The sequence below is a fragment of the Canis aureus genome, chromosome 29, assembly GCF_053574225.1.
Source record: "Canis aureus isolate CA01 chromosome 29, VMU_Caureus_v.1.0, whole genome shotgun sequence".
In the NCBI taxonomy this organism is placed as follows: Eukaryota; Metazoa; Chordata; class Mammalia; order Carnivora; family Canidae; genus Canis; species Canis aureus.
Genome location: NC_135639.1, coordinates 962596 through 987340, shown reverse-complemented (window position 1 = coordinate 987340; position 24745 = coordinate 962596). Strand labels below are relative to the sequence as shown.

General features: G+C 64.9%; 1 protein-coding gene and 1 long non-coding RNA gene across 3 annotated transcripts in view; one reads left to right on the top strand and one right to left on the bottom strand.

The window, feature by feature from the left end:
- The window catches only part of STK32C (serine/threonine kinase 32C), a 65456-nt gene extending 41246 nt beyond the window's left edge, over positions 1-24210 (bottom strand). The window contains exon 1 of one of the 2 annotated variants that reach the window (XM_077877140.1): positions 23741-24210. In XM_077877140.1, the coding sequence (XP_077733266.1) occupies positions 23741-24002 (262 nt within the window). In that variant the 5' untranslated portion in view covers positions 24003-24210. Of the gene's footprint in view, positions 1-22002; positions 22026-23740 lie in introns of those variants that run through there. The other variant, XM_077877141.1, reaches the window with a different exon arrangement.
- LOC144300918 (uncharacterized) lies at positions 20668-23085 on the top strand. Its single transcript, XR_013367637.1, has 3 exons — positions 20668-21736; positions 21855-22016; positions 22478-23085. It is a non-coding gene; the product is annotated as an uncharacterized LOC144300918 (long non-coding RNA).
- Positions 24211-24745: the final 535 nt, after the last annotated feature.

The following is a 24745-nucleotide window of genomic DNA, read 5'->3' as shown; positions in this document are numbered from 1 at the left end:
CCCTCATACAACCCCTCTCCGTTGGCACGGAGCCCCCCAGCCCAACACCTCTCTGAGGAAGCAGAGATGCTCCCAGTGGGGAAGGGGAGTTTACAGGGAAGTCCCATCTGTCTGTGAAATCCGGGTCCCAGCCTCTCGGGGCCTCCTACCGTGGGGGGAGCAGTGGCGACAGAGCTGGCGGTGGGGGAGGCGGGGAGCCTGGAGCCGCCAGGAAGAGCCCCGGCACGGGCTGCGCTTGGCCTCCCCACCCGGCCCCCAGGCTGGGCACACGTGTCCGGGCCACAGGACACCAGACGGCAGATGTGCAGCAGCAGGACAGCAGGACAGCAGGGAAGGCGTTCATGGGAGGATGCAGGATGGTGAACCGCAAGCAGATCCCACGGCCAAGCAGCTGGCCCCGCAGACAGCCGCCCACGGGTCCCGGGGCAGGCGCGGGGCCGGGACGGCCACCCTGAGCTGCCCCGGGCGTCCAGGAGGGCCAGGTGCAGGGTCAGGACGGCCACCTGAGCTGCCCCGGGCGTCCAGGAGGGCCAGGTGCGGGGTCAGGACGGCCACCTGAGCTGTCCCGGGCGTCCAGGAGGGCCAGGTGCGGGGTCAGGACGGCCACCTGAGCTGCCCCGGGCGTCCAGGAGGGCCAGGTGCGGGGTCAGGACGGCCACCTGAGCTGTCCCGGGCGTCCAGGAGGGCCAGGTGCGGGGTCAGGACGGCCACCTGAGCTGTCCCGGGCGTCCAGGAGGGCCAGGTGCGGGGTCAGGACGGCCGCCTGAGCTGTCCCGGGCGTCCAGGAGGGCCAGGTGCGGGGTCAGGACGGCCACCTGAGCTGTCCCGGGCGTCCAGGAGGGCCAGGTGCGGGGTCAGGACGGCCACCTGAGCTGCCCCGGGCGTCCAGGAGGGCCAGGTGCGGGGTCAGGACGGCCACCTGAGCTGTCCCGGGCGTCCAGGAGGGCCAGGTGCAGGGTCAGGACGGCCACCTGAGCTGTCCCGGGCGTCCAGGAAGGCCAGGTGCGGGGTCAGGACGGCCACCTGAGCTGTCCCGGGCGTCCAGGAGGGCCAGGCACGGGGTCAGGGCCTGGGTGCGGCCTCAGGCCCACCAGCCGCACTCCCAGCAGCCGACACGCTGCCCCCCAAACCCCGCGCCTCCCGCCCCCCCCCCCACGGTTCAAGAGGTTGGAGTGTCATCCGGGAAAGGCTGGGTCTAATTTGGTCTAAACTGAATAGAACTAAGGCGAGGCATTATTTCTAGACAGACCATAAGACTTCTTTCTCCCTCGTGTTTCCAAAAATAAGAGTCAGGAGAACCGAGCGGCGCCAGGAGCCTGCGTTCCCGTGGGGGCCGCAGCTACGGCTTCCGGGACGGAGTGCTGGCCGGACGGGAAGCGAGGGGAGGCGGGCGAGGGTGGCCGGCCTCCGGGGTGCCCCGAGAGCCTGCGGGGCAAGGGCCCGGGCGGCACACGTCAGCCCCGTGGTCCCCGGGGCCGGAGGCGGCGGGTGGGCTGTGCCATGACCACATGCAGGCCCCGGGGCAGCGGGACGTCGGCAACGTGAGCCGGCTTCTCCTCGAGGGGGGCGCTGGGAGAGCCAGTCTCGGGGCCGTGCCCACCGCCGCCTCCCCCGACGGCACATGGGGCGTCCCGGGGCCCGAGCACCCGAACACCTGCCGGCCTGTGACCCCTGGGACCACCCACAGGCACCGTTCCCGACCTGGAGGGGGCTGCACGGGACAAGGTTCAGACGGACCAGGTTTCTCCTCCGTGCCCCTTGCACACATGTGTGCGCACACGCTGCTTTCCAACTGGCTTCTCACCCGGGGCCTCAACACAACACTCCCTCGGCCCCGTCCGTCCTCGCCTGTCACCTGGGGCCAGCCCGCGCTCTGACCCGCGGGGGCTCTTCCTTCACCGCTGGAGTCACGCAGCCACGGACATTCACGCTGCGGGAGAGACGGGGTGGGGATCCCCAAGGGGCCGACCGCTCAGGAAGATTCCCTGGGACCTCATCTCCCACCACCCTCACCGCAGACCCTACCCTCTGACACGACTTTTAACTGTCTTTGCGGGGGGCGGGGGTCCTGCAAGGGGCGTAGTTTGCGGCAGAACCAGAGCCAGGTCACCCAGCCGGGTGCGTGGACAGAGACCCCGAGAGTCCAGAGCTGCGTGCGGGACACACGTGGGTGAAATCAGCATGTGAAGAGGGAAGACGCGAAGCTCGATCCTCCTCAGACCTCACAACAAAATAAGATCCAAACACAGCCAAGGTGGACGTCTGTGTGTTCACACATACGTGCACGCACACACACATGCATATATGCACACGGCACACAGGTACATGCACGCACACCCATATCCACATGCATCACAGGTACATGCACACATGCCGTGCACACACATGCACACGGGGCACAGATGTTCATATCCACATGCACACACACGTATATGCACACATGCACACACCCATATACACACACGGGCACACACATACACGCACACACACCCATATGCACACACATGCACACATATATTCACACATGCACGTGAATGCACACATATACACACAAGTGCACACATACATGTGTGCACACCCATATGCACACATGCACATGCATGCACACACGGGTGCACACATGCACCCACGCTCATCCACATGTACACGCACACACATATGGGCACACATGCACGTTCATGCACACATGCACATATACATGCACACACACCCACATCCACATGCACACACAGGTATATACACACATGCAGTGCACACGCACGACACACACACATGGGCACACATGTTCATATCCACATGCACACATATGCACACATATATACATATACACACACTGCATGCACGCACACCCATATGCACACATGTGCACGTGTATATGTACACATATATGCACACATGCAGACACAGGGACACACATACAGCACGCACACCCATATCCACATGCACACATGCACATGTACATGCACACACATACATGCATGCACACACACGTGCACAGGCTGAACCCATAAGAACTCTACGATAGTTATAGTGAATTTATTTATAATTCAGCGAGAGACAAACCCCAGAAACCATAAAGTAAAGACTCTACCAAAAGCATCAGTTTAATTATATGTAAAATATTGAAACTCCTATACAGAGAAAAAAATAAACACTTTTCAGGTCAAAATACTACAAACTGGGAAAGGGTATTTGCAATAAATATGACAAATTGGGGCTAATTTCCTCGTGTTGCAAATGAACCTGTAGAAATTAGTGAGAAACCCACCCGGACAGGAAAAGAGGCCCGACGGGCGGGTCAGGCAGGAGACCGTGCCTGCCTCATCCTCGGCAGAAAAGCGTCAGCGAGGAGGAAGATGGTGCCTTGACCTGCCAAATGGCAAGTTTCGGTTCCCCCCAGGGCTGGAGGCGGCACGGTGTGGCGGCGGGGTTGGGGGGTAAGGCCTGGCCCCCCCCTGGGGCTGCCAGCCTCGGGGACCCGCCATCGGGCACACCCGCTCCTCCAGGCAATACCGCCCCCGCCATCGGGTTCCACGGCCGCTCAGCTCACAGAGGCCCATCGAGCACCGTGTTCACAACTCACAATTCCAAAACCCAAGGGTCCCCGACACCCCGGGTGTGCAGAGCCGCGGAGTGGAGCATTGTGTGGAGTGAAAGCCCAGGCAGGCTTCTGTGCCTCTACGAAGACGTCCCGAAGAGACCGTGTAAAGTTTCCATGAAACCACGAGCACCTGCACGTGGCCGCTTCTGCCGGTAAACGCGCGACTCCGCCCAGAGGCACACGCGTGTGCAGGACCTCCCATCCCTGCATCTCTGTGCGGCTGAAACGTTTACACCCTGCTCAAGAAGGACAGTTTTGTGCCAATAGGGATTATCTGGGTGTGAGATTACGGGTTTCTTTTCTTCTTTATGCTTCTGTATTTATCAAAAAAAAAAAAAAAAAAAAAACCACACCCCGTCACATGTGACATAAAACTAGGTCCTGCACAGCTCTCCCTAACTTACTCTGCCGGCCCCTCCCACGGGTGCAAGAAACCCATTTCGCCGGCTTTGGAGGGTGCAGAACCGGGCCCGAGGTGGGCCACTAGCTCCGTGGGAACCAGGACCCAGAGCCGGGTCAGGAGCCTCTGCTGGTGGGGAGGCCGTTCCCCGTGGGCTCCTCCCACGCGAGTCTCGGCAACCCCACCGCGTGGCCCATGGCTGAGACAGGAGCCGCCCAGAGGGGCAGACGCTCCTCCGCGTGTCTGTGCCTCGTCCCGCAGAGGGGGCTCCGGGCACCTGCAGCCCTGCCACCCGCAGCCACACGCACTTGCAAAGAGCTCAGGCCGCCCCGGAAATCCAGCCAGAGCTCCGGGGGCGCCGACGTCGTGCACCCGCGGGCTTTGCGGAACCACCCACCGCCGCGCTCGAGAGAGCAGCAGACTCAGGCCGCCCCCTCCCTGGGCCACACGTGCCTGGCACAGTGGAGAACCAGCTGGGACCAGAGAGGCTCCGCGCACCGGCCCCGCTGCCCGCAGCACGGCGTCCTCTCGGGGAGGCTCCCGGGCTCCCCCCAGTGCTGGGTGCCGGCCGCCGTCGGTGCCCCCTGGCCGTGAGCCCAAGCTGCCCTCACGGCTGGGCCTCGGCTTCGTCGGGAAGCGCCCCCCCCCTTGAGGAAAGAAACAGCAAAGTCAGGGGCGGCCAGGAAGACGCAGCAAAGGGCCTTGCAACCTCTCAGCCGCCCTCAGGAGACGGGGCATCACTGAAACGCCCCGGCCACCAGCTGCCACTCCTCCGCGGAGCTCACCAGCGGACGTGATCCTGCTGCATCCTGTGCGGGGGTCACCAGAGGGAGGGGAGGGCACGGCGCCCGGGAGACGCCAGGACTGGTGCAGCGACCACTCGGCTGGCCCAGGAGAGGAGGACGGGCCTTCCCGGGCCCCGGGAGGCTGAGGCCTGAGGAGGTGGCTCCCCTGCACGGACAGGGGGCCCAGCTGTGACTGGGATGGGGCGGGCCGGGAGGACCGGGGCTGCACCTGTCGCCCCGCCGGAGCCTGCTGCTGGGTGTGTAAGCCGTCCCCGGCGGCCCCGGAAAGGCCTTCCCTCCCCGCGCTCAGCACCAGGGGCCCGCTGGCCGAGCGACCCCAAGGGGCAGTGCCTGCCGGGGAGCCGCAGCACAGCAGGCTGTGGTGGGCGTTTCGAGGAAGCCGCAAGTGTCCTGAGCACACGGGGGCGAAGATCCCACCCTGCGAGTGAAGCCGCGGCTCGGGCGGCCTTTCCTGGCCGGGCGACCCAGAACCCCCATCTCCTGGGCTGGGGCTGTGGCCTGAGGCCGGACGCAGGCAAGGGCACAGTTTGCTACTGGAGCCATCGGAGCGGCGTCCAGGGGGTGGGGACAGCCTCCCGGCAGCTGCAGAGGCCGGGAGCCCCGAGGGGAGAGGGGTGCCCACGGAGGCTGCCATGGAGATGACCCAGCGCCAGAGCGACTGGCATGAGCCGCTGGCGCCCGCAGGCTGCTCTGTGGCGGCGACTGCATGGAAACCGCCAGCTGTCACCTCCCACCCCTCCGCCCCCACGGGCCCAGATGGCTCCCACTTCTCCCCACGCACTCCCGGGCAGTCCCGGCAGGCCCTGCCCAGCCCCCACCGCACCGGGAGGCCAGGGGGCCCGAGGGAAACACGGGGCACAGCCATCCCCCGAACGCCCGAGAGAACGGGGGCGGGACGAAGAGCCCGAACGCCCGAGAGAACAGGGGCAGGACGAAGAGCACGGCACGGTCGGAGCCTGACGGGCACAGAAGGGGCCGCTCTTCATCGTGGATTCTCCACGTTCTGGGACGTGCTGCTGAGGCCTCCGCCGCCAACTGAGGGAGGCATCCCCCGGACACAGGCATGTGGCCTTCCGGAGAGGACCAGGACCAACGAGGCCTGGGACCACCCAGACCGCACACGGGGGCCCCCAGGCTGCAGGGGGAGCCGGGAGCGCAGGCTTGCGGGCCGGGGGTGGGGACTCGTGGCAGAGGGCACAGGAAGAGGCAGGTGCAGCGCCGTCCCACGCAGGCACCACGCTGACTGCCCAGACACATGGTCCTAGCGCTGCTACCCTGCGCCCACGTCCTGAAGACCAGGGACACATTCAGGTCACGGGTCTCAGGTGCTGGCGTCCGCGGCCACCAAGACTCCCCTCCCCTTAGGTCCTGACGTGTGGAAATTGATAAACAATCGACAAACCAGTAACACATGGGGATAAAGGAAAAACAGGACAAACAGCACAATTGTAGGCTTAAACGCAAACATACAGGCAGCCCGGGGGGCTCAGCGGGTTAGCGCCGCCTTCAGCCCAAGGCCTGACCCTGGGGACCCGGGATCGAGTCCCGCGTCGGGCTCCCTGCATGGAGCCTGCTTCTCCCTCTGCCTGTCTCTCTCTCTCTCTCTCTCTCTCTCTCTCTGTTTCTCATGAATAAATAAAATATTGTTTTAAAAAGTAGACTTGAAGCCAAGGGGGGGTAAGGAGAGGCATCTCGTAACGGCCACGGGTTCCAGACACCGAACACACGCGTCAGCGCCAGCGATGCACGCACCCAGCAGCAGACCAGGAGCTGTGAGGCAAACCCAGACACAACGGAAGGAAGGGTCGGAGGTTTAATCATTCCTGGTCACAGAGAAAACGTCAACATCAGGAACGGAAGGGAGGCATCACTACGGATGTTAGAAGGAAAATGAAGATTTTATGCCAATGAAGCCGCCAGCTTAGCCGAAACGGGCAATTTCCAGTCCTTGAAAGATACAAATCACCAAAACTAACATGGGAAGAAATGGAAAATCCAAATACGTCGTCTCCAGTAAAGAAACTGAATGTGTAATTAAAATCTTCCCACGGTGGGACGCCTGGGTTGAGCATCTGCCTTCAGCCCAGGGCGTGACGCTGGAGTCCCGGGATCGAGTCCCGCGTCGGGCTCCCCGCACAGAGTCTGCTTCTCCCTCTGCCTGTGTCTCTGTCTCTCTCTCTCTGTGTGTCTCTCATGAATAAATACATAAAATCTTTTAAAATAAAGCAAAATCTTCCCACGAAGAAAACACTAGGCTCAAACGGCTTCGCGGGTGGACTCCAGCCAATACTTCAGAGAACGGAGGAGGAGGGAGCCCCTCCGACCCATATCGTGAGACTAGCATAAACCTAATACCAAAGCCAGACGAGAGCTTTACGAGAAAGTAAGATCTAGACCGATATCCCCAGGGATCCCGGGCGTCAGGATTATTAATGTAATATTAGCAAACTGAATTCGGTAACATATAAAAACCCAACTCAGTGACCCAAAGCCGGGATTCTATTCAAAAGACAGCGTAATTTACCACATTGGCCAAGGAAGGGACGGAAATCACGCGATCACCTGCACGGGTATGAGAAAAGCACTTGACAAAAATTCAACATCACTGATGGTTTGAAAGCAAAACCCCCAGCACCCGGGAAGAGGAAGTTCGTCAACCAGATAAGGGCATCTGGGAAGAAGCCCAGCTGACACCGCACCTGAGGGGGAGCTACGAACGCCTTCCCCTAAGATCAGGACAAAGGCCAGGTGCCGGCTCACCCACTTCTGCTCAACTCTGTGCCGAGATCCTAGACTGTGCGCTAAGGCAGAAAGTTCTAGAAAGGAAGAAATAAAAGTATCTTTGTTCACAGACGACGCGATCGTATAGAATCTGAGGAAATCGACAAATGAGATACTAGAATCGGGGAGTGCAGCAAGGTTTTGGGATACAGTCGATGCGCAACAATTCATTTTTCTTATTTTTTTAAAAATGTTATTTATTTATTCATGAGAGACACAGAGAGAGGGGCAGAGACCCAGGCAGAGGGAGAAGCAGGCTCCATGCCGGGAGCCCGATGCGGGACTCAATCCCGGGACCCCAGGGTCACGCCCTGAGCAGAAGGCAGGTGCTCAACCAGTGAGCCCCTCAAGGTGTCCCAACAATTCATCTTTCTAAATTTCACTATTATTATTATTTTTCTTTTTTTAGAAAAAACACAGGGCTTTATTATTCCCATTACGAAGGGCAGGTCCTCGCAGGATGAGGGAGAGAATTCTGACCGGGAGGAGGCTGTACTCGCCAGGGATGAGCGAGGCCTGCAGGACCACGATGACCAAGCGCCCACGCAGGAACATCTTGGAGATGGCGTCCTTGTGACTGGCTCGGTCTTCCTCCTGCCCTTGCTGCCCTCGGGAACCTCCGTCCACGTCTCCTTCGCGTCCCCCAGCACCACGTAGCAGCGCCTGTCGGAGGTCTCCACGCGACCCGGAGGCTTCTTACTGCGGGGGCCGTGGACGAGCACTAGGCTGTCGTTCTCGACTGACTGCGTGAGCACAGAGACGACCCGTGTCACACTCCCTCCTCCCCCTTCTCTGGCTCCCCGGGGGGTCACCGCACTCTTGGGCTCGCGGAAGAGGCTCACGGTGCAGCGGCTGCACTCCCAGGTCAGTGCTGACTCCTCTGTGCTGCGCCTGCCTCTAAATATTGAATGTGTGGGGATAAATTCAACAAAACGTGTGCAAGCTCTGCGCGGACAGGACGAAACAAAGCAGAGCGAGAGTAAGGACCCGAGTGAGCGGCGTGATTTGCCATGTTCGTGGCTGGAAGACTCGAGATTTTTAAGAGGTCCATTGTCTCCGAATGCAGTCCCAACCAGTGTCTCAGCCAGCAGAGCTTAGGAACTGGCAAGGTGATTCCAACATAGAGGTGGGAAGGCAAAGACTCTGGAATAGTCACGATAATTCTGAAAAAAGAACAGGAGCACCCGGGCGGCTCAGCGGTTGAGCATCTGCCTTCAGCCCAGGGCCTGATCCCGGAGACCCAGGATGGACGTCGGGCTCCCTGCATGGAGCCTGCTTCTGCCTCGGCCTGTGTCTCTGCCTCTCTCTCTCTCTCTCTCTCTCTCTCTGTGTGTGTTTCTCATGAATAAATACATAAAATCTTTAAAACAATCTTTTTTGAAAAAGAACGAAGTTGGACGGCAAACACAGCTGCTTCCAAGACGTATCATAAAGCTATAATAATCAATACGGTCTGGTATTGGCTTAAAGATCAAACAGACATCCCTTCTGCAGGAGGAGGAGGAGGAAGAGGGGAGACGGGGAAGGTGGGGAGAGGGAGGGAGGGAGGAAGATAAGGAGGAAGGGACGGGTGGCGGGAACCTTGACCCTTCCTTCATATCAATACAAAAATCAACTTGAAATGGAACTTAAATAAAAATTAACAGGCAGGGGCTCCTGGGTGGCTCACCTGTTGAGCGTCTGCCTTCAGCTCAGGGCGTGATCCCCGGGTCTCCTGCTGGAGAGACCCTGCAGAGCCTCTGAGACCAGCCGGCCGCCCGGTGGGCCAGCAGGGGCCTCCACCCCAGGCCCCACGAGCACCCCCACGGCCCAGCCAGAAAGGAGGGCAGGTCTGGGCCTCGACCCCTGCACACTCCAGAATATTCCCCAAAGGAGACTTGGCATGTGTGACACCCAAGTGGCCAGAAAGACCACGTCCACATCAACTCATGCATTTCTTCCTTCCACCCAGCTTGGTGACACGCAACAAGCATTTATTGAGCACCTACTATGTGCAAGGCCCTAGAGAGCCCAGGGTGGACACAACGTGGCCTTGTCCTCGTGCACTCTGAGAGCCAGAGAGAGATGCACGTTCCCGCGACAGGAGACTCCCGGAGACGATGTCTGTCCATCTACACGGACACGGGTGCACACTCACGTGCAAGAGCATGGTCTCCGGGCGGAAGGCCAGTCTTCTTGGCCGGGTCGCTGCGCTGCCGTCTGTGAGGCTGGCTTCCCCGAGCCCCCAGGAACCGCAAGCCCCCTCGAGGCTTCAACCCAAGGCCCTGCCCACGTCCCGCGCGGTGTCCCGGGGGCCAAGGCCCCACCAGTCAGAGGGTGCTCGCGGGACCGCGGCTCCCACCTCACCCCTCTCACGCCTCACCGTCGCGGAGGGCGGCTCTCGGCGCTCTGCTGCCGTCCTCCGCTCGCTACGGTGACGTCCGTGGCAACCGCGTCGGAAGCTGAGACACCGCGCATCGGGTAATTAACGGAGCCTTCGGGGCCTTTCAATTAACTCGGTCTGCAGACGAGCAAACCCCTGTTCTCTGGAGCATTGCTTTTTTTTTTTTTTTTTTTTTTTTTTATTAAGAGGAATTTGAGATCATTTGGTAAAGGTTTCTTGGATTCCACTGGACCGCCCTGTGCGGCAGAAGCCAGGTGACCTGGGTCCCCTCCGCGTTCTCGGCCTGTAGCGCTGTCACTCTATGACTCTGCACACGGAGTCTGAGGATGCACGTCCCCCACGGCGGGGGGGCGGGTGCGGGGGGCTCAGCCTTCCAAGGACCCAGGAGCCCCGTCCCCCTCGGTTAGGCTGCGCTGCACAAACCTCACTTCCCGGCCCCCCGGCGCAGCCCTGCGACCCTGCGCACGGCCCGGGGATCTCGGCCTGCAGCGCCGCTGGACGCAGTCAGCACGGGCTCTGTGTCCGCTATGGGCGCCCGACCATCTCTCCTAACCTCCCGGCCTGGACGGACAGACAGACGCCGCGGCAGGCCGGCGGGCCTCGCCCTCCCCGTGGTCCCAACTCCCGAGGACTGCGCGTCTCTCGGATCCGAGGCCCCCTGCGCAGACGTGCAACTGCCCCTGAGCCCTCGAGCCCAGCTGCTTCTTGAAGACATGAGGAGCGAGCAGCGCCCGGGCAGCAGCCCACGAAGGCTGCACCGAGGGTCCTGCACACCGAGCACAGCACCTCCCACCTCACAGGGACGAGGTGTCACACGGAGGGGACGGTGGGGCACGCACACCCCGGCACGCTCGTGTGCCCAGCGGGGGCCTCTCCCGGACGCGGACGGCGCAGGCGTCCACCCGGCCAGCTGGGCTCTCACACACACTCACGCTGCCTGGCTGGGGACACTGTGGAAGCGACACCCGCGCCCCCAGACCCTCAGCCTTGCCTCGACGGCACTTCCCGGGCGGCTCGGTGCTCCCGGCGGTTAGCACGTGGTTCTCAGCCCTGGGGACACGTGGCAGAGCCTGGCTGTGCGCCTGTCACGGGTGTGGAGGGGGGCATGCCGCGGGCATAGCAGTGCAGGGGACGGCCCCCAGACCTGGAATGGTCCGGGCCCGGATGTCCACGCTGCGGAGCCAGCCTGGGGTCGGTGGCCTGGCTCCAGCCCTTGCAGGGCAGCGGCTGGCGGCCCAGCCTATGGGATCCCAGGGCTCCTCTGGTCTGAGCCACGCCCGACGCAGGCCCCGAAGCCGCCCCAGCACGGTGACCGCCCCAGGAGGCGCCAGGACCCCCCGGGAGGGACGCGGCCCCGGCCCCGGACACGAGGCACACACCTGCTCATCAGCGGACTCCCGGCTCCTGTCAGACGTGCGTTTCATAACCAGCCCACGCGCACTTTCCAACCTAATTCGGAGAAGGAGCTTTCGGGACACTTGCACCTGCATCTGCCGAGACTCATCCATCACACGTGGCCCCAAGGCAAGTGCAGTCCGTCTCCCCGACAGCCGGGGCAGCGCAGCCCCGGCCCCGACGCACCCTAGAACCCAGCTTCCTGGGGCTGCTTTTCCCAGTGACCAGGCGGCTTGGCCTAACCGCGCGGACAGCCCGGCCCAGAAAGCACCTGCCAGAGAAGCTGGAACAGAGTCGTCCGGAGAGGAGCCAGAGCCCAGCCGCCCAGCGCGCCCTGCTGCTGCCGGCCGGGGAGGTGGGGCCAGTCTCTCTGTGCCCAGGCCCCCCGTGTCCAGTTCACCCGTGCCCAGGCCCCCCGTGTCCAGTTCACCCGTGCCCAGGCCCCCCCATGCCCGGACCCTCCCCGTGCCTGGTCCCCCTGTGCATGCCCCCCCCGCCGTGTTTGGTCCTCCCCATGCCCGGACCCCCGGGCCAGGGCCGCTTCATCTGACGGGGCTGAGGGGCGAGCTCTCCAGGAGCAGCGGACGAGCCGTCCCACTAGCTTGGACGCCCGCAAGGCGGGACAGAGAGGGCGCTGCTCAGAGGGTGGCCGCCCGGCGGGAGCAGACGGGGCAGAGGGCAGGCAGGGCCGCGCAAGGCGTCGAGCAGCAGGAGCAGGGGACCCGGGGGGCCGGGTGAGGACACGCGGCCCCGGGGGGCGGGGTCAAGGCTTGGGGCAACAGAACTGGAGTTGGGAGGGGCCAGATTGGAGCGTATGAGACACACGCGTGGCGGTGTCGAGTCAGAGGCTGGACAGAAAAGTCTGGAACGTGGGAGGCAGGTCCCGGCTGGAGATATAAATTTGGGAGTCGGCATATGGATGACATTTGAGGCGGCCGGTGCGTGAGTGTAGCGAGACGGAGCCGGGAGAGAAGGGCCGGCCGGGGGCCCGGTGGCGGCGGCCCGAAGCCTCAGGCAGGGGGTCCAGGCGGGGTCGGGGCGGGTGCTGCTGCGGCTCAGGGATGAGGACGCCGGGGCCGGCACTACTCTCAGCCACATGGAGGGACCTTCCCCGGAGCGTGGGCCGTGGGCCGTGGGGGGCTGGACACCCGCAAGGACAACGGGGTCTCGAGGAGTCTCACGGGATGAGGGGAGCAGAGCAACAGGGACAAGTAGAGCCTGCTGCCACTCGCTGGCACCCGCGCCCCTGGGACTCAGCCCCGTGCCCGGCCCCGTCCACCCTCCGGAATGAGCTCGCGGCCCAACCAGCCAACAGCTGCGAGCGTGACCCAAGCACAGGCCGCGGCCCGGGCTCAGCGGCCCCCGAGATGCCCCGGGGCAGGCCACAGGGCCGCACACGCTTTGTGGGCCCACCCCTGGGATCCGCACCCGGGCCGCAGGCGTCAGTGCCCCCACCAAAGAGCCCCAGCTCCGGCGAAAGGCTGACGGCGCCAGGTGCACGGATTCCTGCTCCGCGGGGGTCACCGGGACATCACAGCAGCAGGCGCCCCAGGGGACGGGGAGGCAGGTTCGGGCCACGCGGGCGGCGTTACGAGGGGGCGTCGTGGCAGCGCCTCCACAGACGGCCGGGGCGGGCGGAGCGGGGCTGGCGGAGCAGCGGCCAGGGCAGGGGCGCCTGACCCGAGGGCTTGGACCACGCTCGCGACCTCGTCACATTCGGGTGGATCACGGAGGGATCTCGTTCTCGTCTCGACCCATCATGGCCACGGGGCCTCGTCCGACACCGGTGCTCTGCGGACTCGTGTACGTGCGACACGCGAGCGCCAGGCCCGGCCGTGTGCGGCCCCCAGAGGCCCCCGAGCAGTTTCCACGTCACATCACACGCCCTCTGCCTGCGGCGTGCAGACCAGGTGCCCTGGGTGGGGGGGCGACGGGACCACTGTGAGGTTGGCCTGGGCTTCCCGGGAGCACACGGTGGCCCCGCTCCCAACAGGAGCTCCTGGGACACGGGCTGACCCAGGGCTGTGGGGACAAAGCACAGCCTCGGCGCGTGGCCAGGATGCAGCGGCCACTGCTGGGCTCACGGGAGACACAGGGACGAGGCCACGTTGGCTTACGGCCGGAAGCACAGAACAAGCACCGTGCCAAGGGGCAGGAGACACGGACCTGTGCAGCGTCCCTGATCACGCACACGCCGCCTCCCTCAAGGGCATGGAGCAGGATGCCCGCCCGGAAGTGCAGGCTCCTCCCAACAGGTCAGCGTGGAGGGGACGGCGCGGTCCCCTGGCCGTGGAGGCCCCTGCGGCGCGGCTCAGCCAGGGGACAGGGTCAGCACGTGCAGGCAGCAGACACGCCCCGGCCGAGGGCAGGACCCGAGGGCGCCAGCCCGTGCCCGTCCCCAGTGTATCCACGCGGAGACCGCACGCAAATCCTACGAAGCACCTGGCCCGTCCTCGCCCGAACGTCGGGTCACCATACGGGGAGCGGCTGAGGGCCGCCAGGAGCGAGCCCGTGGCCGGACACGATGCGTGAGGACCCAGGAAGCCGGACTGGACCGTGGCCCTGGGGTACTCGGCCGTCAATCCCCGGGTCAGCGTGACTGCCCACGGCGCCCGACCACGCCGTCCTGCCCTGCCTGGGGTGCTTCCGGGTGGCGTGGGCGCCGGGATCCGTGGACTCGCTGCAGCAGGTGCGCAGCCAGCGGGGCCCTAACAGACGAAGGGGGGCTTCTCCCCTTGTTCCTGCCTCGCCGCCCGGGTGGGCGCAGCTCGGGTCCTGCCCTAGGCCCGGAACTGCGTATCGCCTCGCGGGTTCCCAGGCCCGCAGCCCACGCGCCCGCCTGGCCTCCTCGGCTGTGCGAGTCTGCTCCCCTAGATACATCCCCCGACACGCACGCACGTGCACATGGACACCCGCACACGCGTGCACACCGCACACACCTGTTCTGCACATCCGCGCCCCCAGACGGCCCCGGCCAGGACGGGGTCGCATCCCTGAGGGCTCCCCACGTACGCGCCGCACCGACTTCAACATGCACGGAAACAAGGCGTGAGGACTCGCTACGCTGCCTTCCCGGCTTTGCTGTAAATCTAAAAGATCAAGGAAAAAGTTTCTAAAGAGTCATACGTGCTTTGTGTGCACGGAGCGTGGACGGGGGCCGGGGGGGGCGGCACAAGGAACGCTCGAGGCTGTGGTATCCGGGCTGAGGTTACATAAGACGCTGGATTTCCTCATATTTTTTCTTGTCAGTTTTGGTTATATAATAAAAAGCTATAAAGTTAAAAAAAAAAAGGATCATCCTGGCGAGAGTGTCTGGCGCTAGATGAGCAGCCTCGTAATCCGTCACCCAAAGCAGGACACGTCTGAGGGTGACGGGGAGGCCGTTAATCATCGCGCCCGATCACGAACGTGTCCCCCGCACACCGGGGCCCAGGAAGGAGCTGGGTCAGCGGGGGCAGGTGGGGAGCGGCGGGGAGGCCGCGGGGACAGGGTCCCCTCTCGGGCTTGTCCCCGTCCCCACAGCGTCTAGCTCAGTGTCGTGCCAACCCGCTGCCGGGGGCGCCTCATGGACTGGGCCTGGGCCTGACCTCCACGCACTCTAACCGCCGTGGGCTCGGGGCAAAGGCTGTCACGGTGCCACTAACGGGGGGTTCCACTGGCCGACTCCCAGTCCCAAGGGATGTGCCCCTGGTGGTCCGGGGTCTCCGTCGACGTGCCCCATAATCCCACACAGCCCCCCTGCGCCCACCAGCACCCCCTTGGCTCCCGCTCACCGCCCGAAGCACCTGGCAGGACCGGCAGGAGGCCCAAGGTTCCCCCGGCACACTCGGCCACACGGCCCCCAGCCCAGGCCCGCGCCGGGCACACATGTGGGGACAGGGCCCCGCTCGGCGGCTGCCTTCCTCCCCGGGTCCCTGCGCCCCACTGTCCCCGTCATGTGCGGACTTTGCAGATCCTTGCCGCCCGCGGAGCTCAACTACGATGTCAGGAACACAAGGGGACCTTGATTCTTGAAGAGAAGGAGACGCCAAAGGACAGACATGACCCTGCGGGGTCACAGGCAGGTCCCCGGGGCAGCGAAGGGGACTCTGAAGCCAGGCCACGGCCACCTTCCCGGGGGAGCACCTGTGAGCGGGTGGGGACCCAGGGAGCAGCAGGTGCACGGCCTCCTGGGTCTCGGGCTCACAGCGCCTCCCCTCGGAGGCCCGGACTGAGCTCAGCGTGTCCCAGGGTCCCCGGGGGCTCGAATCAGCATCCGCAGTGCTGGGAGGCTCCGGGTCCTCACGCTGACATCCCGTGCGGCCCCGGGTCTCACGCGGCCAAGAGGGAACTCGCCCAACGCTGGGAAGGCGGGTGACACAGCCGGGCCGGGGCTTCCGCTCATCCCCAACCCCCGGCCCCCCCTCCCTCCCCCTCGCTCCCCCTCCCGCCCCGTCCAGCTCTCTGGCAGCCACCCCCCCCCCCCCGCCGGCTGCTCCAGGTGCAGAGCCTTGGCCCCGTGCACCCCCCTCCTGGACTAGAGCCAGACCGTGGAGTTCGGTGGAAGTGACACGGTGCCCGTCCCCACCAACGCCGTGCCCCAGCCTCAGCCTCAGCACGCCTGGTGTGGGGAGGACGGCCCGCTCGCCCGTGACCAGTGGACACGGAGAAGCCCTGAGACCACGGAGGGCAAGTGGTGGTTTAGGATACGCCCTGAGGGTGGGCGGGACACAGCGACGTGGGCCCAACGGCATAAGGTGGAGGCGACAGGCTGTGGCCGCCAACCTGTGTCCCGGACGGCACTGCGGCTTCCCCCCATCTCCTGGCCCCCGGGGAGGTCGGCGGCCACGGTGCACGGCCACGTGAGCAGCCCCAGGGGAAGCCCACGTGTGGGGAGCAGCCCCCCGAGCTGCGGGCGGCACAGCCACGGCGACAGCTGTACGGCAACCCCACGGGGCCCCGAGCCACGTGCACGGGAAGGGCCGCTCCCCACCCGCCGGCCACAGAAACGGAGCCGAGGGGACCGCTCTGAGCCAAGTTTTGAGGCGATGTGTTAGGTAACAGGTGACAGGAATAGGTAACAAATAGCGGCGGGTGCAAGACCCGACACCCCAGGACGTGACCCGCCTGCGTTCCACCTGCGAACCAGGCCCCGCGTCAGCAGGAGTGGCGGGGGGACCCAGCCCGGCCCCGGTGACCCTGACCAGTCATGACAAATAACGAGAACAGGTGTCGCCGCGTCACAGGTCGCGGGGCAGCTTGTCCCCAGCAGTAAACAGAGGTGCGGAGACCCGGCCCCGGCCCCGGGGAAGGACAGCGGCCAGCGGGTGCCGGGCGGGGGCCCGACGCACCAAGCACCCAGCAGCCCCCTCCTCGCCCCGCGGGGTCGCCCTGGAGAAGGCGCGCGCGTCCGCACCCCGCCTGACGCTCACAAAGAAATGACAAAGTCGCCTATTTCTTGCTTTTGCCACAAGTTGTGCCTTCTGCATACAGAGCACGAGGAGTCATGATGTGAATTCTGAAGGCAGAGACCTTTCTGAAGTCAACTTTCAAAATCGCTGTGAGAAAGTGAATGTGCTCAGCTCCTATTTTTAATAAATTGGGGGCGACACTGACTCCCACCCACACCATCTCCTTGTTCGGAACCTAAATAACACGCACAGGGTTCTCACAGGGGCGACACGGGCCTGCACCTGAGCCGTCGAGCTGGGGACCGTCCGTGTCACACCGCGGGGGGGCAGCGGGGACAGAGAGGCGGCCCCCGTCGCGGCTAGCGGAGCCACGCGGGACGAGCCCCAGGCTGCTCTCCGCCCTCGGCCACGCGGTCCTCGCCTTGGTTTTTAAAATAATAGATTGTAGGTCAGTGAAAGAAACATTTTTTTTTTGATGAAGCAGGCATCCCAGATTTTAAAAATAACAATAATTTTATTAATTACAGCTTCTTCCAAATTGTCTCAAATCCTGATCATTAAAATCATTCAGCGTCTGGATCCAGCCGGTGTTCGGAGACGAGAAAAGTAGCCCAGCACGTCCTGCGGGTGCACAGCCAGCTCACAGCCCGGTGGGCAGGCCGTACAGGCGAGGAGCTCTGGGGGGACAGTGATCCCACCCAGTGGACGCGGCAGGGGCGGGATAGGGACGGGGAACAGGGATGGGGCAGGGACAGGGCGGAGACAGGGCAGGGATGGGCAGGGATGGGAAAGGGACAGGGCAGGGACAGGAAGCAGGGATGGGGCAGGGATGGGGAGGCAGGGGGGCAGGGGCAGGGAGGGCTGAGCGCTCGTGGGCACAGCCGCCAGCAGGAAGGGCGACACCCGCGGCCGTGGAGTGGGCAGGTTTGGGGAGGCCCAGGCTGCGCGTGTCTCCACCAGGCAGGGGAAAGTGCCAGCTGGGCCCGCGCTGCCCAAGGCTTCCCGCAGACGGGGAACTGGGTACCAGCCCTTGAAACAGGAACCAAGTGGCTTAAAGGGGGCCAGAGCGGCTGCCTGGGTCCCCAGGAGGGCAGACAGCACCATCCGCCCCGGGAGGCCACGGGCGTGGGGCCCCACCCGCCATGCTCCCCACGGATGCAGTGGGAAGCCAAGTGGCCCCCAGCAGCCAGCTCTGGGAGGGAGCATCGACACGCCCCAGCTGGCGGCATTCGCACCAACAGCCCTGGGAAGGGGTCAGAGGAACGATGGCGAGTCCCCACGCACAATAAAGGGAGGCCGTGGAAACGTGTGGTTCCGTGTGTAACAGGCCGTCCCTGGGAGGAGTGACGTGGAAATAAGAACACCCGAGGCACGGGGCCAGCCCTCCCCGGCGGCTTCACGGTGAGAGCCAGCATGACCCCAGAGGGGGAGCAGCGTGGGGTCCCCACCCGAGCCCCGGGGCTCCCGGCCTCCACCGCCACCCCTGCCGCACAGCTGCTCAGCCCTCCCCACCCAGAGTGGATCCAAGCTCGGGCGCAGCAGCGTCGCGGGGGAGCTGGTGGGAGCTGCAGGCTCCTGGGCCCCACGCAGACCCGCGGGGTGGGAATCTGCAGTCCTGGGCTCACGGGGGGGCGGGGACCCCGCTCGGGCTGCCCTGACCCTGGGCACAGTCAGCGCTCTCCGTGCTTCGCTCCCCTGGGACCGCCACCCCCGGGAGAAGCCCCGAGCAAACACGCCCGTCGCATTCCCACGTTACTTCTCGGCTGGAGAGCTGGGTGGTTAAATTTTTAAAAGAAAATCGGCTTATTTTTAGCACTTTAAAACACACAACCAGATGGATAGGCAGGCAGAGCTGACGTGACAGTAGGTCCCAAGTCCATTCTAGGACCAGCCTTGTGAGCCACGCAGGGAGAAACGCAGCGAGCGAGCTCGCGGCTACCCACAGGCCCTCGGGGAAGCTGGGGTGCGGCCCGGGAGCCCCGAAACCCAGGAACGGACGTGCAAGGGGGCTTCCCAAGGGGCCTGCGTGCCCTCCTGCCCAACCTGAACCCAAACACCCACCTCACGGGACTCGGCGCGGTTCCACCGGCCTGTAGGGCCCCGGGGTCTGCAGCCAGCACGGGAGGCCTGCGCGCAGGGAGGGGTGGGAACCCCGGTCAGCCCGCCACCCCGCCCCGCCCCGCGCCACTCCTGACGCTCCAGGCCGTGCCCCCTGGAAACAGGCTCCCAACAAACAGGGGCCTGACCCCCAAACTACGGCCTCATACAGTGTCGGGCCAGCCCCGCGTGCACCCAGCTGCTCTCCTCCGCCCCGCGAGCTCTCGGAGATGCGGATGAAAAATAGGGCACAAGCTCCGTGAAGTGACGGGTGACACGAGCGACCACGAGAAAGCCCACACCGAGCGCAACCCGACAGCTCTGGGAACCCGCCAGGGTCTCGGCGGCGCGGCCGCTTCCAGGACGAGCCGTGGGCCCAGAAGAGCCCTGCTGCACCGAGCGCTAAGCGGCGCGGAGTACGGCGCGCGGAGATGCCGGTCACAGCCAGCACACACGACAAAGGACGGTTTAAACTTAGAAACAGCCCCAGTGCGCTCGACTTCAGAGAGCAGGGGGCCCCAGGGGGGAGACCTCACGGCCGCGTCACACGGCACTCCCGACGGACTGGAAGTTTCCACGTCCACACGGAAGGAAGTGCCGACGCACGTTCGTCAACGGTAGTAACGCGACACCAAAGCCAGAAACTGCCAGAAAGGAAGCTATTGATGGATCCGGCCACAGAAAAATTAAACACATCCGTACCAAAAAAAAAAAAAAAAAAAAAAAAACCCGCCCGTAGCGGTGCTGCAAGGTAAATGGCACAGGCACGTGTCGGGGGCCGTGCAAGGGTAAGGCCTCGTGGGCAGGGACGGCCCAAGACACGGCGGCCACGGTCCCGGCAGGAGCCCGGGCTCGGGAGCTGCCACCAATTCACAGGACACGGACGCTCCCAGGGCCGAAAGCACACAGGTGACCAATCCCACCAGCAAGCAGACGAGCTCAATGCGTTAATACATCAAAAACTTACAAAAACTTAAAACATGGGCGGCCGGGTGGCTCGGCAGTTTAGCGCCTGCCTTTGGCTCAGGTGGTGACCCCGGGTTCCTGGGATCCAGTCCTGCATTGGGCTCCCTGCATGGAGCCTGCTTCTCCCTTTGTCTCTGCCTCTCTCTCTCTCTCTCTCTCTCTCTGTGTGTCTTTCGTGAATAAATAAATAAAATCTTAAAAAAGAAAATAACTTAAAACCCCACTAGCAGCCAGGGTTGGTGAGGATTCGGGGCAAGAGGACTTCTGAGCATGCCCAGAGCAAGCGATGGCTGGTCGCCCGTCCAGGCGGCTCCGTGGACGTCTCGGCCCTGCTGCCCCTCCCCAGCCGCTCCCTGTCTGCTGCCCCGTCGGTCTGGTCACCCTGCACTCAGCAGCCACATCCTTGGTGGCCGCCTTGGAAGCAGCGCCCAGGGCAGCGGCGGGCTCTCAGATGACGGCTCCTGCGGAAGCCGGCCGGTCAGACGACGGGGACACAGCCCTGGGGCGGCAAGCTCGTTCCCCAGTGCAGGAACACGGACACGCGGACGTGCCCACTGCCAGGCCGCTTGTGATACTGAAGGAAGGCAGACAGCGCGGCGTCCTATAGTGGGAGATGACGTGACCGGGAACAGGGTACATGCCCAGAGGCGGGCGAAGGGCAGCGACCCGCCCGCCGCCCGTGGGAGCCCCAGCAGGGCCTGCCCGGCCGGGTGCCGCGCTGCCACGGCAACTTCCAGGGGGCGGGGACCAGGCGCCGGGGAGGCCAGCGCCCAGCCAGGCTGGAGGACTGCGCCCGGCCGTGAGGCGCCCACAACGCTGCTGTAGATCCCTCACGTGGGCGACACCCCGCTGAGCAAGAGCAGGTTACGACCAAACCATATATGGATCGCGATCCCATTTCTGCGTGAAGGGAAAAGACAGTGTTTCTCCGGCGCTGGAAGTGTGAGAACATTCCTAGAACCAGGCTGCGGGAGAGGCACAGCGCACGTTCACTGTGCAGAGCCTCGGTGCTGAACCTACGTGCGTCGGGATTCTTCTATTTAGGACAATTTCAAGAAAAACAGGAAAGCACATGCATTTATATATTTTGATGCTTCTATAATCAGAAAAAGACAAAGGCTTTTTTTACGTTCCGAGGAAGGTGACTTGAGAATCCGGCGGCCTCCTGCCCTGGCGCGCCCCCCACCCCCACCCCCACCTGGCCGGGGCCAGCGTCCTCCGCCTTCAAGGGCTCCCTTCCTCCCAGGTTGCTCTGCGGGGAGCAAACCTGCACCTGGTTAGTGACTCCCCGCTGGTAAGCTGCTGTCACATGGGGCTCGGGCGCTGGCCACGACTGTGAAGGAGAGGCCCTCCCCGTCCCCCCGGTCACGCACCTGCTCCGCAGGCGGCACCGGAGGCCCCTCGGCAACCTCACTGCATGCGGGGTCTCAAGCCGCACTGGCGCAGCTCTGGGGCAGGGCGACAGGAAAGGCAGGTGCCCTGGGGTGCCCAGGCGGGTTCAGCCCCTGAAGTCCCCAGCGAGGGATCGCGTGGTGGAGGCGCGGGGCTGGGGGGTGGGTAGGGAAAGGTGCCCCAGCTCCTGCATGAGGCAGAGGCGCCGAGAACTTGGACATGCGCCCGGCACCTGCCGCGCCAGCCCGGGGGCTGTAGACTCCACTCCGCGGGACCGGCGGGGACCGGGACGTCTCGTCGACATCACAACCACAGGGATTTACCTGGCACTGCGTTAAAGTGCCCCCGTTTCCCTTTTTCCCTGCTCTCTGCATACCAAACTTGATATATTAATTGGGAGTTTTAATCCAAAAAATTCATCCGAAGGACTTCCGTCGCCATGGCAACCGTGCAGTCACAGTAAATGCACGTCTGCAGCACAACACCGCCGCCTCTTCAAGCCCGCCTGGCAGCGGGGCCGACAAAGTAAGGCGAGCCCTGTCTGGAGGGGCGAGGAGGGGTGACTTTGCACCCCGGCCTGCAAGAGCGCGGGGGTTCAGGCGCCACGGCACGCCCCCTGACCCCCCTCCCTTCCGAACCCCAGTCCTCGCCTCTAGATACACCCGCGGCCCTCTCCGCGAGCGTGTGCCCTGACGCCTGAGCTGTACGTGCCCCGGCGATGCCGCGCAAACGCGAGACACAGGTAACCGGGGGCGGCCGAGCCCAGGCCAGGCTCAGCCTCCCAATCTCACCAAACAAAGCCCAGGTAAGTCCCGAGGTGCGTGCGATCCGGGGACGTGGCCGCTGTGCCGAGCGATGAGCCTGTCCCCGACGGTCACGTGTCCTAAGGCGCAAGCACCTGTAGCCAAGGCAGCCACCTCCCACCCGCCCGCAGCAGCTGCTCCAGCGGCGGCCGGCCTCCTCCGGGCAGGTAAAGGGGTGACTGAGAGGATCCTCAAATCAGACCGTGAGCAGCGGAAACAGATCCTGTGCTCTTTTTGCCTTTTTAATGATCCTTGAAATCTGAGACGTGACATACTGTGAGCACACAGCAGAACCCTACGCGGAAACGCTCAAGGCGGCCCTGGCGCGACAGCAGTCTCTCTCCTTCCGCGTCCTCCGCCTCGGGTAGCCCAAGGCGAAGGCACGAACAGGGCGGCCAGCTCTTGGCTACACCGGCCAGCGCCGAACCCACACGTGTCTCTCAGACATTCTCTCATCCCGCAGCCGGAGAAGCGAGACGTCAATGTGCTTCCTGACCGGCTCCTGATTCACCCTGCGCTGTCTCTACTCGGAAGATCCACACCAAAAACAAAAGTGTAGAACACAGGGGAACATTCACAGCAGTGACTTCCGCGGCCCCAGAGTGCGGAACACGATGACGGGCAGACCGGGAACACGCCGTGCCGATGTGGCAGCTGGGGAGGCACCTCGGCGAGTCCAGCACCCGTGCCCCCCCCCCCCCCGCCGCCCGCTGGCCATGGCCAGGCTCAGGCCAGGCTCGGCGGAGCCAGCACCCCCCCCCCTGCAGCCACAGCAGCCTCTCCATCGCCCTGGTGACCGCCTGCACGCGGCCTGCACATTCATCCCCACTGGCCTGAGGTCGTACTCCGGTAATTTCCTTTAATGCTTAAATTATTTATCAGAATAAATAGCTTGGGCTCTTGTGCTGAGCTGTGCTCTAAAATTATAAAAGACCCATCCTACCTCTGCAGGCTGCCTACAAAATGCAAAATGCATATTTCGACTATTTTAAGAAAATGTCAAAAAAACATCAAATGTGTCATCCTCGTACCATTTAAGTTATCCGCATGACATCTGTAGAAAAGAGCTGTGACTGTACCACGGTGCCCAGAGGCGGACCTTCCCCACAGGTAGGCGCCGAGTCAAAGGTGGCCTATCACCTGTTTCCCCGGCGCACCTGCCTCCGCATGGCCGCTCAAGAGATACGGGTCCCCCGGGCCAGCAGCGTCACCTGCAAGGGGACCTGAGGGGAAACCCTCCAAGGGGGTCCCCAGAGGGCAGGTCTTTGCACAAAGGCAAAGCCACCTCTGCTGCACATCTGAATGCAAAGGTTGGGCCCGCGGCGCCGGGCACCCGGCCACCCGGCCACCGGGCAGGCCAGACCCAGAGCTCCCAGGGCCTGGCCCCCGCCACCTGTGGGGCGGGCATCTTCCTTCGCCAAGGCGCACGCACAGGTGCAGAGTTCACGGAGCCTGCACATCGCCCCTAAAAGGAGAAGGAGAACCTGCAGCCCTGGCCACGGTGGGCGCCCGAGCGGGCCGAGCCCCCTCCCCACGCTGCCCCGCTGGACACGAGGGCGCAGGCGGGAGCCCGGCAGGCGCGTGGGCACCTCGGGCTCCCTGCGCGAGTTTCCCGGGAAACCGAGCCTCCCGGGACGCCCCCCCCCCCCCCCGCCGCGGTGTCCCGACCCGGGGCGACCCCAGGGCCCCCACGCGCCCGGCCCCGCCCCCGAGCGGCCGCGCTCACCGTCCTCCTTGTCGTCAAACACCGGCCTCCGCGCCGTGGCCGCCGACATGGAGGAGCCCATCCTCTTCTTCCACTTGCTCCAGGGGAACAGGGGGCGCGGCTGCGCGCGGACATCGCCCGCGTCCCGGGCCCGGGGCTGGCCGGTGGCGGGCGGCGGCGGCGCGGGGGGCGCGTCGGGGCCGGAGGGGCGCGCGCGGCCGGGGGGCGGCGAGCCGGGGGGCGCCAAGGCGCTGCTGCCCCTGCGCTCCGCGCCGCTCCTCATCGCCGGGCCTGGGTGCGCGCGGCTGCCGGGGCCGGAGACATGGCCCGCCCGCGGGCGGGAGCGGGAGCGGGAGCGGGAGCCGCAGAGGCAGCGGGAGCGGGAGCGCGAGCGGGAGCGGGAGCGGGAGCGGGAGCGGGAGCGGCCGGAGGTGCCCCGAGCGCCCGGCCCGGGCTGGCGGCTCCTGCTGCGGGGCCGGCTCCGCCGACTGCCGTGCGCGGGGGCGGGGCCGGGGCGGGGCGAGCGGGGCGGGGCTAGCTCGGGGGCGGGCCCGGGGCGGGGCCGGGGCGGGGCGAGCGGGGCGGGGCTAGCTCGGGGGCGGGGCCGGGGCGGGGCCAGGGCGGGGCGAGCGGGGAGGAGTGAGGTCGGGGGCGGGGCCGGGGCGGGGCGAGCGGGGCGGAGCTAGCTCGGGGGCGGGGCCGGGGCGGAGCGGGGGGGGGTCACGCCGGGGCCCACCGCGCACCCGAGGGGGTGGCCCCGCGGACCCTGCGGCCGCACAGCCAGGCGGAGGCGGGGACAGGGGCGGGGAGGCCTGGGGGAGGCGCGGGGGCCCCCAGGGCGTGGGGAGAGCCGAGCTCTGCAGGGCGCGGGGCCCGGGCCCGGGGGTCCCCCGTCGCCGCGGCCTCCCCCGCCAAGCCGGCTGCCCGGGCCGGGGCGGTCTTACACTTCACCGCGCGTCGCGAGGCGGGACCGGGCGGGGCGCAGGGACGCGGCCGCGGGGGTGGGCGCGGCAGGCGCTCGGGGCG